This window comes from Phalacrocorax carbo, chromosome 2 (assembly GCF_963921805.1).
Source record: "Phalacrocorax carbo chromosome 2, bPhaCar2.1, whole genome shotgun sequence".
NCBI lineage: Eukaryota > Metazoa > Chordata > Aves > Suliformes > Phalacrocoracidae > Phalacrocorax > Phalacrocorax carbo.
This window is the reverse complement of record NC_087514.1, coordinates 121,892,320-121,907,261: the sequence shown is the minus strand read 5'-3', so window position 1 is coordinate 121,907,261 and position 14,942 is coordinate 121,892,320. Positions and strand designations below refer to the sequence as shown.

General features: G+C 36.7%; 1 protein-coding gene across 11 annotated transcripts in view; it reads left to right on the top strand.

The window, feature by feature from the left end:
* The window catches only part of ANO10 (anoctamin 10), a 130,000-nt gene that overhangs the window by 25,647 nt on the left and 89,411 nt on the right, over window positions 1-14,942 (top strand). The window contains exons 12-13 of one of the 11 annotated variants that reach the window (XR_010371682.1): window positions 6,841-7,000; window positions 7,246-8,559. The exons of 3 other annotated variants lie outside the window; for them this stretch is intronic. Coding sequence is in view for 5 of the 8 variants with exons in the window: in XM_064444172.1 (XP_064300242.1) it covers window positions 4,746-4,946 (201 nt within the window). In the remaining 3 variants the exon portion in view is untranslated. 7 more of the 11 variants (XR_010371680.1, XM_064444174.1, XM_064444176.1 and 4 more) reach the window with 7 other exon arrangements.

Sequence of the window (14,942 nt, the reverse complement as noted above, 5' to 3'; positions counted from 1 at the left end):
ATCCAGAGAGATGGTATTATGAAAACTGTATGACTGAATGTAAGCGGCATGGATTTATGGCAGCTTAAAGTGATGGGGCTATTTTTGCCTTTGCTTCTTGGGTATTTATTCCCATATTATTTGTTTCAATGTGAAGCTGGCTACCTGGTCTCTAGGCAGGCCTCTGTTTCTTGGTGGGCCATAGGAGAATACCAATATTTTTCCTCTAATTCTGAGTTCTGCTTATATGCAAACCTTTAGATGGCAGAAATTGCAAGTAGCTCTTGGAATTTCTTTTTTAACAGTGCTGTATCTCAGACTATCTATAAATGCTGTGGAAAGGGAGTGTTCGGGGCTTTTTTGGTGGGTTTTTTTTGGTTGGTTTTTAGGGGGGTGGTTGTTTTTGTGGTTTTGTTTTGCTTTTTAATGAGTCAGAGAATAGCTCAGGTTGTAGAATCTTGCAAGGAGTTTTGTAGCACAAGTTATGAAGTTTCTGGAGGCCAAAAGAGCCCTCCAAAGTGAAACACGTTTTATGTATAAATCTTAATTAAAAAAAACTCTGTGAAAATGAACACCACAAACATGATTTCACTTCTGTTGAAGACCATTCCCATTGTAGTGACAGTTAAACATGTTCTCAGTTACAGAAATGATTTCTTCATCAGCACTTACGTTGTACATATTTCAGGTTAAAACCTTCATTACAAAAGGCAGAAAGAAGGGAGGATTACTAGGTGCTGTGGGACTATGAACAGCAGCAGTATGGATTGATGGCGGCTTAAAGAGGTGGGGCTATTTTTGCCTTTGCTTCCTGGGTATTTATTCCCATCTTATCTGTTACACTGGCACTTTCTTTTATCTGGTGCATGATGAATCAGATTAGGGAATTGATCTGGGAGAAACTGTCTGGCCCAGTTCACTGGCGAAAGGGAGCAGGGCAGAAGCAACTGTGTGTGGAAGATACATGGCAGTGCTGTAGGTTTGTGCTGGATTAAATTTGTGGGACTTCTGCACTACTGAATCATTCTCCTGTAAGTATTATTTCATCTACCGGAAGATCCCTAAACCACAAAAGCAGCACAAATCTCATATATTGGCAGTATTCCTATGCACCTTTACTATATTTAGTAAATATAGTATATATTTACTATATATACTAATAATTAAACTATGCATTTCAGTTGTAAGGAAAATTCAGGAACAGAATACATCACATTAAACCTCTAGGACAAACCTGGTGCATCTAAAGTACATCAGTATTGATGTAGGAAAAAATTCTGTTGGATGTGTCAGGGTGTTGACAGAAAAGCATTTTAGATCACCTAGTAGAGATTCAGAAACACATGATACAGGTGAGTTATTTTACTTTCTGGTATTTGCTTCAGGTGAAGGTGAGAGTTTTACAGTGTGTTTATGCTATTTTGTCAGCATCTTGCCAGGCAGTGTGAAAATGTTAATGAGCACAAGAAATGTCTTCTAGTAGGCTATGTATGCTCTCACGTGTTCAGTTGATGAGGTAACCTACTTAAATCTTAGCTGTTGTTAAATATTTTTATCAGGTTTAGGTAATTGAGACTCCATTTGAATACTTGTATATGTTTGATGCAAAGCTAAACAAAAAACGCACTATTCTTACCAAAGCTAAGCATAGGTATTAGCAATGCCCTGATTAAAAAATAAAAAGTTAGTGCTTTTTAATAATAATACTAATACTCTTCAAATGTAAAAATGTTTATATGGCAACATTTGACATCACTCCATACAGATGTAATGAAGAACTGTGTGTGAAGTTCTCCTAAGCATTCTGTACCCAGCCCCTACAGATTTATGCAAAATAATTTTTTTTTTATTAACAACACTAACTCCACTGCCATCTACACTTTTGGTGGGGATACATGTTGTATCAGCAAAGTAAATACTAATTAAATAGAATAAAACATTAAGCATTTAATAATAAATAATGGTAAGCATTAAAATAATATTTAATAATAATTTTTAAGTATTAGAACAGTGGTTTTTTTTTTGAACAGTTGACCTATTTTCATCAATCCAACATCTGCTTCCATGGCAACATGATTTGAACCAGGAGCAGAATCATGAATTTCCCCTCTTTTATTTATGGACGGATGCTAACTGAATGCAGCAAGTGCAGTTTTCAAACAGAAATAAGTAGGTGGGTGTCCTTAAAGCAGGAAACAATAAGCCCTTATTAACATAATTTAAAAAGAGTTATATCCCACAGTGTGTTTAGTTCTTCAGGCTTTACTGTAGGCACATACTTCTGGTATGAACCACAGGTGCAAAGTGTTGGATGTTCTAAGCAAGTGCCTGTGCTCATGTGAAACTGTTCCCAATGACCTCTGATTTTGTATGCCAACTTGAAAAAAAGAGGAAATGACTTTGAAGAAATTTGGTGAATAGTTGGGGGAGTGGGTTAAAACAAGGTGTAACCTTAATTCTGCAGTGCTTTTTCATTTTTCTTTGTAAATTGTTAGTAGAGTTTTGTTCCTGATGACTATTTCTTTTTAATATAGACACTCATAAATGCAAGGAATACTGATTAAATATATTTCAGGACTACTCTGAAAGTTAAGTCCAAGAAATCAGTTGTATGTAGTGGTTTTCCTTTTTTTTTTTCTTTAAACAGTACATTAGTAGGGGTGTTTGAAGCAATAGCTGTAAAGTACAGCTTAACGTGAATGTATCCTAATCTCCAAGAGTAACTCGTTGTGTATCCAGCACTGAAATGTAGTAAACTAATGGAAGGCTTTTATGCAGAGGTGCACTTAGCCTGGATATTTTACGTCACATTGAGGGATTTGGGGATTAGCTTGGAAATACTAAGTAATAATGGAGGGTCCTCTAGACAGCTGTAGTGTAAAATCTGACCTTACAGTCTACAAATACGGTTTTGGGAAGAATGTAATCAGCTCTGGTATATATGAAAATGAGGACCTTAATGTAAGGACAGGACTAGCCTATTCGTAGTAAACGTGGCTAAATAAACAGTTGGTCTGTGTGGATTTGATTTCATGGAGTCCTCGTAAAGATTTGAAATAGATCTTAATGAGCTTCATAAAAATGTGTGTGTATGTGTATATACACATTTTTACAAGTCAGTTCTGTGAGATGTATGGAGTGGAATAAGGGAAGCAACCCTTTCTTAAGCTTTGTTTTTTCTGGGTGAGGAGGAGCTGATAGGCCATTTATCAAAAGCTGGAAAGCAGGAATCGTATCTTGTTAATAAAGCTGAAAAGTTAGTGGTGTCATGTTTAAAAGTTGATCCAAAGTCAAAGTGGTTGAGAGTTGTCTGGTACATCTGCTTTTCTCTGGAGTTCCATTTTATTAAATGTCTTTCTCCATCAAAGGCCTCCTGGTGTACAGTAGAAGCTCTGAGCTTCTGCTGAGTGCTCTTAACATAATGGCCTCAACACTCAGTCAGCTCAGCAGTAAACTTGACAGTTGTTTCTGAAATGATGCGCCAGAGAAACTGGCAAACAGTACCAGAGTCAAGCAGTTTGGATTCTAGTAGATGGGAAGGTATATTTATCATCTGGTTCTAGGCATCATTGTACTCGCTTTCTAGATCAACTTGAAAATTAGTAGCATTGCATCCTGAGTGCTGCTGAAGATCTTCCACATCCAGTTCCTGAGCAAAAGCAATTTTAAGTGGCCTGTTAAGTCAAAATTAAAGTGTTTTCCCTTTATTTCCTTAAAAAAAATCCTTAAATGTTTTGTAACAGTTCAGTGCTATCTGTTTTTTTTCCTGATAACGCTGCGGTTTTTAAATTTATATTTTTATTTTTAAAGAAATGGTACTAGTTGGCTTATTCCACAGCAATAACACACATGACTCCATTTTGGCGGGGTGGAAGTGAAGTGTGGTTCTGCATGGTATACCATTCTGTATGGGTGGAGTAAACAGCTTTATTTGTGTAGAATTCAGGAGTTTGGGATTTAGCAGATACACAAAGTACACTTACGTATTGGCCGACTTCACATAGTAAAGAAACGTAAAAAAAAAAGCAGAAAAACAGACTGCATCAGCATACATGGATATATAAATCCATTGACACTAATGGAGTTATAACACTGCAAAGCTGAAGCAAAGCAGCTGTACATAAAGCGATCTTTTGCTAAATTCTTTCTGTGTGACAGGTACTAATCTAAAATAACTGTATAGCTGCAGAGTTTCACATGCAGAATCAGAGAGTAGTCTAGGCTGGAAGGGACCTCTGGAGATTATTTGGGCCGACCTTCTGCTGAAAGCAGGACCATAGATTAGGTTGTCCATGTCCTTGTCAAGCTAAGCAAAGACTTGGACTTCCCCTCACTGGAAGTACTCACCATGTCTCTGGGCAACCCATTCCGTTGTTTAATTGTTCTCATGGCAAAGAATGTTTTTTTAACGGCAAGACAAAATTTCCCTGAAGCAACCAGTGGCTCATGGCCTCTTGTTATTTCACTGTGCATTCTTGTGAAGAGGGCACCTCTGCTGTCTCTAAAACTACCCATTAGGCATTGGAAGACCGCAGTTACATCCTCCCCACCCTCCCAAGCCTTCACTTTTCTAAGTGGAGCAAACCCAGTTCCTTCAACCTTTCTTTATATGTCAGGTTCTTCAACCCTGCAGCCTTGTTGGCCATACAACAGGCCGCCCTCCAGGTCTTCAGTGTATGTTTTCCAAGTTGGCAGTGACACTTTTAAAGAAACAAAGTGCTTTTCATGTGGACTTTATCCCCTTTTATCTTTTCTGCGAGTTGCAGTGTGCATTCTTTCTTTGTCCTCGGTGGATTTGTTCATTGATCAGAGAAATAATTCCTGGGAGCAATTGTACAACTCAACTTTTTTTTGGCAACAGTATCCAGGTATCTGTCTTTCCATGTGCTAATTCTTTTCTGTGGCAGTGTGTTTTTTCCATACTGATACGCATGCGTGTGCACTACATGAGGGTGTTTCATTTATAACCTGAGTCGTTTGTCAGTTTTCAGGTATAAATGTAAGGAGTAGTATTTACTGGTAAATATTTGATGTGTCGTCTAACTTGTCTAATAGTCAAATATATAGGAAAAAATATTTGATTATTTAGCTATAATATATAATAAGTATTCATTAGGAAGTTATATTAAGGCTCTTTTTCTGAAATGTTTCATGGTAAGGTACAAACCTTACTGACAGCTTTACAGTTCCTTTTTGAGAAAATATTTATCAAGCTTATTCATCAGGTATTTTATTTTGGGGAGACAGATATCCTGGCCAAGACCTATCTATGCTTGCACTTGTGGCGAAAGTAGAAAAATGTGGGAAGATAAATGGAAAAATGTACTTTATGTAAATTGTTTAATTATTTGGTTCATTGATGTATACCTACATAAAATAATTCTGCAGCATTACTAATTCTGAATGTTAAAAAAGGTTAATCCGAGCCACTGGTGGCTTCAATTAACATTCTTTCTCTTCAAGAATACCTCTACCTCTGCTGTGAACATACACGTAATATATATACATATACATCAGAAATCATATCTAGAAGTCCTCCTTTAAACATCTGACATGTCTGTCTTCATTTCTAATATTGTACAAAACAGTAATTTGATTTTTGTATTCTATGCTAGACAGGTGAGCCACTGCAATTTGGTTTAGTCCTAGATTTGAGGTTGTGAGCCATAAAAAATAGTTTGATATTTCAATTTCAAGCTGAAACTCTGGCAAAAATTACCAGAAGATGATGGATAGCTTTGGTATAACACTTACTGGAAGTTTCTAAAGGTTACTGTAGTATAAAGACTTAATGTTGACTGATTCTTTAGTTTACTGTTGGACAACATTTTAAGAATAAAAATGAACTTAAATTTCTGTGCATTTTATACATATACTTAGCAAAAGATTCTTGAAATTGTAGGTTTATTTTGAATATAAAGTTATTAAATATTTTAGATAAGTTATTCTTCTGAGTAACAGGGGAACAGATTGTTCTCAGGGTTGTTTTTTTTCAACTCAGTGAGAGTTTTAAACCTTCAGATGGTGGGAGGGTTTATGGATTTGTCGGTATAAAATTTTATAAAAGCTTGCTGCTGAACCAGACTCCTGGGACCATATCAACAAGGTTAAAAAAAAAAAGACTATTTTGCTGGTTGTACATTAATAGAGATTGTTTACTTCCAAAATCAAAATTTATCACAGGTCTTTTTATTGCCATCTACTGTTGTTTTTGGGATGTAGTGTAGATTTTTGTTCACTTTGAATAGTAAAGATTAATGGGGAAAGATTGTCAGAATGAAAAGAAACATTAAAAAAAACCCCCGAAGATCTAAGTAAGTTTGTAGTTGCTGGTTGTGTTCTGTAGTTTTCTGCCAGTATAGAAATGAAAATGTATATTAACATCTATCTATTAAATAGTACAATGGCTTTTTGAGAGTCTCAGAATTTAAAACAGCATTTGTGCATTCTCCCAGTTGTGAGTCATTTTAATTTTTTGCTCCTTATTTTCTGTTCTTAAACCCTTCCTTTTTCAGATTCTCAATTTGCTACATTGGAAGTTCAAAAATCATCACACAGATCAATGAATTGTACTCTACAAACTCTGAAATGTGTTAAATATGCGGGTATGTGTAGTAATGTGTAGGACAGCAAGAAACCACTGTATTGCATCAGGTTTTTCAACCCTGATAACTGAAATGTGTCGATACGTTTTACTACTCTCTCTGACGCAATGGAGCATTGAATTTGACGGTAATTTTAATTCGTCACTTTAGGGTGGCACAGTTCAGAATGTTGTTTTTATCTTTAAATAAATACGTCTTGGTTGTAAAAGTCAGACATAGTGTATGAAATACAGCTTTACTTTTTTCTTTTAAACAGAAATTTCTGATACAGCTGGACTCGGAGTATGTACAAAGAATAGGTCAGATCATGGGTCTATCTAGGCCAGAATCCTCTCAGCAGCAGAGGCCAAGGGAAGAGTATATTAGTACAGTCAACTATGTAGTCACGATTTCTCAAAATTAATTCCCAGGATCTGGTGAGTTGCAGTGTAAACCTTTTTAAGGACCTTTCTCACTACTGAAAATGAGCTGTCCACAGCTGCATATGGCAGTATGCAATGCTTTTATACCGTGGCATATTCACTTTTTCAGAAGTAGTTTATTTTGTAGTAAAAAACTAATTAAGCAACTAATGTTAATATACTCTTAGCTTAATAAGTAATCATTGTGTGTATTTGTTCTACTCTGGATTTTTCTAGCTTTTCTCTGCTCTTTTTTTCAGATGTCTTCTCTGTGTAAGAAGGACTCTTAATTCTAAATTGGATACTGCCGGTGTGGGTGGGATATTATAGTGGATGTCGAGAAATCAGGTGGCACAGGAAGCCCTCTCACTGGGAAGGAAAACCTGGGAGGTGTCTTTAGAAACAAATATAGCAAAGAGGTAATACCCTTTCCTTGCTGTCAGCCAGGTGGTGGTAGGAGCAGGGAGCTACAAAGGTATCAGGTGCTAGTTAGGTGAAAGACCTGAACTTTCAAGAAGGATCACAGCAATGCTTTAACTCATGTTGGGGTCCCTTCAGTAAGGAGCAGAAATGTGTGTTCTTCTGGGATTGTGCCATTCCTCATGAATTTAATATTATCTGGTAGATGCTACTGTATTTGTAAACCATGCCTATACTTGGAAGGTTGGATGGGGAGCTACCTTAGGAATTCTACCTGGAAGAGAGCATGCTCCTTAACTATGCTAATAAGTGCTTTCAGAAGTGTCAACCTGAAAAAACAGCAGGGGAAGACTGAGTAGGAATATTCTTTTCTGTTCCTTTTGGGATTGTGCAAGGCTTCCAAAATGGCAAAACTTCAAAAGGGAAGATGAATAGAGAACAGAGCTTTGGAGACAATTACAAGACTTTTTAAAGAACTTCATAAGAATCAGACTTTCAGATCTCTTTAAAACCCACTTAGCTTAATATTTCCCACAAAGAAGTTTCCTTTAATGTACAAATATGATCAGAATGTACAGCTTCCTTGCTGGCAGTTGGAAGTTGAACGGCCAAACAAAAGCCAGGTTAATACCTATTAATATTCATTGTTTACCTTCCACTTCATTAAGATTAGTCATTATTGAATGACAAGATAGTGTATGAATGTTCAAAGCCTCCTGGCTTCACAAGCATTCCAAGGTTGGCTTAGCATTTCATAAAACTGAATTGTTTTGTTTTGTAAATAATGTTTATTCAGTTAAATTGTTTAAATATAATTTTCTGCAAATGTGATATCCATAGCTGCCAGCACAAGCCTGAATAGAGGCATTTCCTAGAGAATAGGTAGAGCTATAGGATTCAGGTATCATGTTTCCATACCTCTGTGATGCAATTTGCAGTAGTGTGTCTTTGTATTGTTCTTACTACTAGAAGCCTTCCTTCTCAGGGACTGTGGTGGTCTTCCTGTCTCCAAAGTTTTATGTAATGTCTTTGTCTAAGGTGCTACGTTTTGTTTGGTTTGTTTGGTTTTTAAACTGTGTAGTACTGGAGGATTAATCCAATTTGTCATTTGTATCCTCAGATGATGGAGAGTGAAAATGAATGGCTGTAAGGAGGTAAGGGAATCCAAAGGTAGAAAATGTAGGGTTTGCAGCTGCAGTTGGAAAAGAGATGGAGAACAGGAGATCAGTAAAACTGTCTCCAAATAGCAGGAAAAAGGCAGTCATACCTGTGTTGGAACGTCTGTATTGTCAATTGGATGTGAACACCTCTTTTCAGAGAGAGTCCTAATGATGTAATATTGTTGCTTGCATGTTTTCTGGGTATAAAGTTGCAGAAGAATTTGCTTTTATTAAATTCTCTTTGCAATAATTTCTAACACTCTGGTTTGGACTGTTAAGCTTTCTGCATCAACTTTTGTATTCATGTTGTTGACTTTGTTACACACCTACTCAGTGTTGTAAAAGTAATTACTAGTCATTTATTGGAAACTTGTAACATGAGTTTTACAGTCTTTTATTTAAAAGTGAGCTAAATTTGTTGCTATAGCTTTTCCCCTCCTGACCCTTTTAAGAAAAAGTTCCATAGCATAATTTGCTTTTTAAAATATGGGTTTATTAAAAAAAAAAATGTTTTATTAAATGCAGGCTGAAGATGGTTGTGACTCATGCTGTAAAGTAAATGTCAAAAGTAGTGGGGCTTAATTACTTTGGTTTTGCATTGAATTTTTATCTTATACTGGAAGGAAGTTTCAATCCAGAATTTCACTCTTCTGATCAGAAGAAATTAGTGGAATGATGTGTAATTTTCAAAGGGATTTTTCATTATCTGGCAGCGTGCAATCCGCCTGCTATGCTGCTGTTCTCTATTCTAATACCTTGAACAGTCCTTTTGAAGTCATGGGAGATTTCTAATGCATGCCTATAAAGGGCTAAATCGCTACAATGAATAATACAAAGGAGATACAGTTAGAATTTCCTGAGAATTCATAAACCATAATATGTTTGATCAAGGTTAGTTTTAGTCAGAGGATTTGTCGTAAGATAAGTGTGTGTGTGCATGGTATAGGGATTACAGATAAACCAGTATCAAATATAAGTTTATCTTTTATTAAACTTGAAATACAAGAGTTTGTGATACTTGATCTTACTGCATCTCAGTGTATTTTTTCCAGAAGTTCATAACCTGAGTGAAACTTGTTTTAAAATCCAGTGAAATGGGAATAAACAGTTTATTAAATGAAATGTTTAAATTTTTACTGTTATAGCTTAGAGCATAAAGTTATGGAATTCCAGTACTTGTTCTTCTAGCTTCTAAAAGGCTTCACTTTTTAAAAAGATGGCTATACTAGGAGTAGTTTGTAATGGGTAAATTATTAATGCATCTTGAAGAATAGCATGTTGGAAATTGAAGTATTAGTTTATTCTAACAGTGGTTGCATATATAATAAGGAATATAATGAGTATTAGTGTGAAATCTTTCCAGTGGTTTTCATGACAGTTTAACAAAATAATTCCAGGGCAAGTGTATTACATTTTCCTTTAAAAAGCGTAAAATGTGTATAGGGAGGATTTGAGAGTTAACTCCTTACATGTGAATAAGGAGCCCACAACCCAGACTGCAGTGTTACTGTAAGTGCTCCTGTTTCTTTCAATGCCTGTAATTACAGGAGGCTATAAAATTACTTTTAAATTGTGGCTGCAAACTGTCCTTTAGGAGTCAAAACCACAGCCGGTAGTGGGAATGGGATGTGGCCAAATTCTTCCCTGTGGAGACAATGGGTTGAAAAGTGACACCGGTACCATTCTGTTAATAGGTTCATGAATTGGTCTTCCCTAAAATTGGATGGGTCTGTCATGGCCAGATAAAACTGTCTTTGGATATGTTAGAAGAAATGAGTGAATTTGCCATTTCAGGACTTCTAGTTTGGATTATTTTGGTGCGTATCCTGACAGCCACGTGTAGCACAAAATGTAGCTGCTGATTTCCTAGGTAGCATTAAGACTGCAGTTCTTTGACAGCTGCATGGTCTTTGTATCGGTGTGATTGAAATTGCAAGTTCTGAATTTGCTGAGTATAGGTAGAGCCTTCTACTGTTTTGTTTTTCTGTTTTCATGAATCTTCCAAGTTGCTCAGGCTTTCCAAGGAACCTCAGTTGCTGTGTTGGTTACACTAAGGGCTTAACTACGCAGAGAAGTTAACAGTAACAGTTACTGAAGGAGAAATGTCCTCCCTATATGGATATTCTGTTATAGTATTATAATAATTTTATTCTGGTATAAATCTTCAAAATGAGAGGTTCAGAATCCACTGAGTTTTTAGTCTGTCTTCCACGTCTCTTCCCCTCCTCCCTGTTTCTGAAGGTGGAGTGAGTAACAGCAATGGCGGCTCGCTTTCCCCTCCCCGGCTCCCTGCAATGTAGATTAAACTGAGATTTGTAGTTACAGTTTAAATACAAAATAATTTGTATGGCAATCGATCAAAAGCTGTATGTTGTAAAATGTCTTCTAAAGCTGAGGTGTGAGAGTACATACAGCTGTATGATATATGTCTCAAATTTTAGCTGGGGAAGCTATATGCAGGAATTGTCTAATAGAAACACAGAACAAAAAGGGGGAGGGAATCCAGCTTCCTCTGCAGTGTCACGTATTAATAATTGCAGCTGTATCTTGCTTTGCTTAGCTTCCTTGTGAAGACATCTGAGCTGCAGAGGTACAATGTGCGATAGGAGCATAATCTTAAAGCTATAAAAGAGGCATGTGCTTGTTTTGGTCCTGCAAAGCAGTTGTGGCTAATATGTAAAAAGTTGCATTGTGGATTCTTTTCAAAGTTTGGGAGAATTACAACTTTGACTCTTATTTCAAACAAAAGAAGCCTCCTGTCCTGTCATTTTCCATTAGTGCACTGTGTAGAAATTTTGCCTTGGTACAATAATACTGATGCATTTCTGATGGTGCAGACATGTTCTTGTGCATGTGTATACAATTTATAACATACAATGATATCTTAGTTTTTCTTTTTTTTTTTTGGCCAATGGTTAAGACTTAAAGATAAATTCATGTTAGATTCTTTGTGCATACTCCCATCTATAGCTATAAGCTCTGTAGTTTTATATCTGGAAAATCAGTGTCGAAACTGTGGAGGCCCTGAGAGGGCTACCTAGTGTTTGGGTGTCTACTTCAGGCAAAGCTTGACTTTGTCAGGGTGGACTCAAGTGTGCGTCGTTCTCCCTCTGCTCTTGTCCATTCTTTTTTTCATCAGGACAAAACGCAGGTGGCTGTTTGAAAGTGGAGGGGCTGCAATATGGTGTAACAGCTCTGCCAGTCAGGCTGATTGGGGAATGAAGATTCAGAGTGTTTTGTAGTCCCTGCCCATATGTTAAGCTTATCTGACTTTGCTTTCCTGACTCTGAACGAGGATTGTGTGTATCTTGACCTACCCTAGGGGATGTGAGGTTCTGGAGTGGGCGTTTTCAGCCTTCCAGAGTAACCTATGCATGAACTTTTAGTTAGAAAGATTTTAGCCAAAATCTCCCAGGTACCAGTTAAGCTGACTGTTACTTACTTGTAGTATAGAAAAATAATTGGTCACTGCTTCCTTTATCAGACATTCAGCCTGCCAAGATGCCCTTGTCTTCTGTTTTCTAAACTGTGTGAACTCAGAAGTCTTTCAGCTCTTCCTTACAGGTAATTTTATTTCAGAGTACGTGTTTTTGTTCTTACCTGGGTTGTCTATTATTTTTAATTATGATACCCGGAAGCGGATGCAAGTGTATAAGCCTTAAAACTTCTGAGTATAGAAGAGTTCAAGTGCTGCATGTGATGCTCTTTTTAGCATGCCAAAATTTTTGTCTTTTCTTCAATGACCTTATACCAAATCTTTCTGTTCTTCTGAATTGGTGCTATACACCTCTCAGTATGTAGCTGTCTGTGTGTGTTTTTACTGAATCTCGCCTTGTTCATTAGGACTATTTCTTCAGTTTTTCAGGATTGCTGAGTTCTAATCCTGCTCTTTGGAACACTTGGATTTCTCCTTGCTTGATACCATATGTGCAGTTCTTAAGCAGATTTTCCTGTTCAATCACCAAATTTGTAAATGAAACTATTGAACTAGGATCTGATCCAGTACAAATATTTGTAGGCCCCCATGGGAGGGTCCTTCCAGCTTTACAGTTGCTAACGATCACTTTTGGAGAGATTTTCTTTTCCAGTCAGTTGTGTACTTCCCTATTCAGTTATTTGATTTAGAGTGTTTTGAGAGCGACACAACTACTGTCAATCTTGTCATAGTAGTTACTTCCATTGTTGCTTCTAAACCCATGTTTGAGGTTATATGCATTTCTGCACTATGGCTTCATTTGTGAATGGTTTTGCAAGGAATATCAGAAATACACATTGATTTTTAGAAATCAAATTCCAGCTATCAAACATGTTATAACAAAATGTGTTATTCATTCTCTGCCACTGTTCTCTGAATTACAGCCAATTAGCGTTAAATCAAGGCATTGGCATGTCTGTGTTAAAGCATGTGCACGACAGGCAAAAATCATACAAAAAAGGTTTATGTAGGCCAAAAAGTTTTTTTTTTTTATAGAGTTCTGTTGGCACTTCAATTACTAAGAAGTAATCATTTTAAAATCTACCTGGTAGGCTGCAGGTTTATCCCAGTGAGAAAAGGTAGGGACCTGTTCTGTGAGCTGGTGGTGGGCCGCAGTTTCCTACACTTGCCTCTACTCAGAACAGAAAGAAGAAACTCTGAGGTGTTCTTAGGTAAGCAGTGTTTTGTGGAAGGTGATTGATGACCTCTCCCAGCACAGTCTCCTTCATTATAACAGCATGTGAGATTGCAAATACACCAAGGTACTGTCAGTGAACTCTTGTGTCATTAAAAATATAGTGAAAGCTCTGATCTAGCCAAACACCAGATAATTCTGTTTCATTGGAACTGCTGAATATGTGCAAATATGTACCAATTCAGAATGACTGAACTATGAAACAAATTTCTTTCAGTGTGTACAGTCCCTTTGGACCATTGTTAATGTAATAATCATTTGCTGGATTACTGCATTAAAGAGGACAAGTATGTGAATGGGAGGTTTTTGCCCATACTTGCTAATCTAAAATATAGCTATTTTACTTTAAAACTAGATAGCGTGCTAGTCTTCTGTTAAGAAATGGTAACAATATTTAGGAATATTTGAGTGTGTTAAGTCTATCAGTGTTTGAAGCTGAGTTGCTATTTAAGATACAATACCTGATGCATTGGTGACATTTTGCCAATCATAATGCATATCACTTCCACAAACATAAGTCAGAGTTGCTGGTGTTTCTGTTTTCAGTTCACTGCCTAATATTTAAAAGTAGAGACTAAATATACTTAAGGAAGGGAAAGGAAATGCAGTAGCTTAGACTGGAAAGAACACAAGCATTCGCTTAGGATTCTGGTAATCAAAGGGTTTAAGTGCTAGTGTGCGGTGGGGTTTATTATCTATGTATTAGTATACTTTTCAAAAATCAGTAAAATCTGGAGAATTCTGTGATATGATGCTAAATCAGTTTTGTACCTTTGACAGTTTTATTCTTTGCTGATTATGTTTTTATCCCTGGTTTTAATAAGCAAGCCACACATGCTTAAAGATAAAGCTTGTCATCTTCAATGAATAGCTTTCAAAAGCTGTCAAAAATGCAGATAGGCCGTTAGTCGGTAAACTTTAGTTAGGAGATATCAGGAGAGCAAGATTTCTATCCTGAAGAGGTGGTCTACGGAAGCTCTGAATATGGTATGTCTCACGATTATTTTACCACTAGAGGGCTTATTTGTATAACAGTGAAAAGTGTGCTTGAAAAGGTTGCCTTGAGACAGCTTTCTGATGCTTCACACAGTCCAAGAAAAACAGAGAAAAGCACCACATATGGAAGTGTGACACTGGAGAGATGGACATCAGACTGCAAAGTTAAGAATATTATGAACTAGCAATTTCATAATCATAGTTCTTCCAAACTCACAAAATGAAATGAGAGATTGTGTATCAATCTAAAACTAAACATAGAGGCTGATTAGGAGTAAGACAAGATTGGAGAAAACAAATGAAAATATCCCATCAAATTATCATTTTAAAGAGTCTTGCTGTTTATTTCGGCTATGCTTAAAGCACCTCTTTGACAGAGCCATGCATTTTTTAACATCAGTTGCATTATCTTGGTTTCTGCTTTTCTTTTACTTCCCATCACAGCTGAATATTTCTTCATTTTTACAGTCCACACTAACATGCAAGATATTTCCTTGGGAATCTGCTTAGTACAGAATGTGCCTCATTCACAGTGCCAGTGGGAGTCCTTGTGCAAGTATCCTCTTTTTCCTGTTCATAAAGCCTGAGTTATAATGGCAGAATATAACATCTCTTTTGGCACTTTCCAAGAGTCTCTCTTGTTTTTAAACATTGGTTGGCATTTGCTTGGCTTCTCAGCACAGAATCTGTGGAGACAGCTTTCTTGAAAAC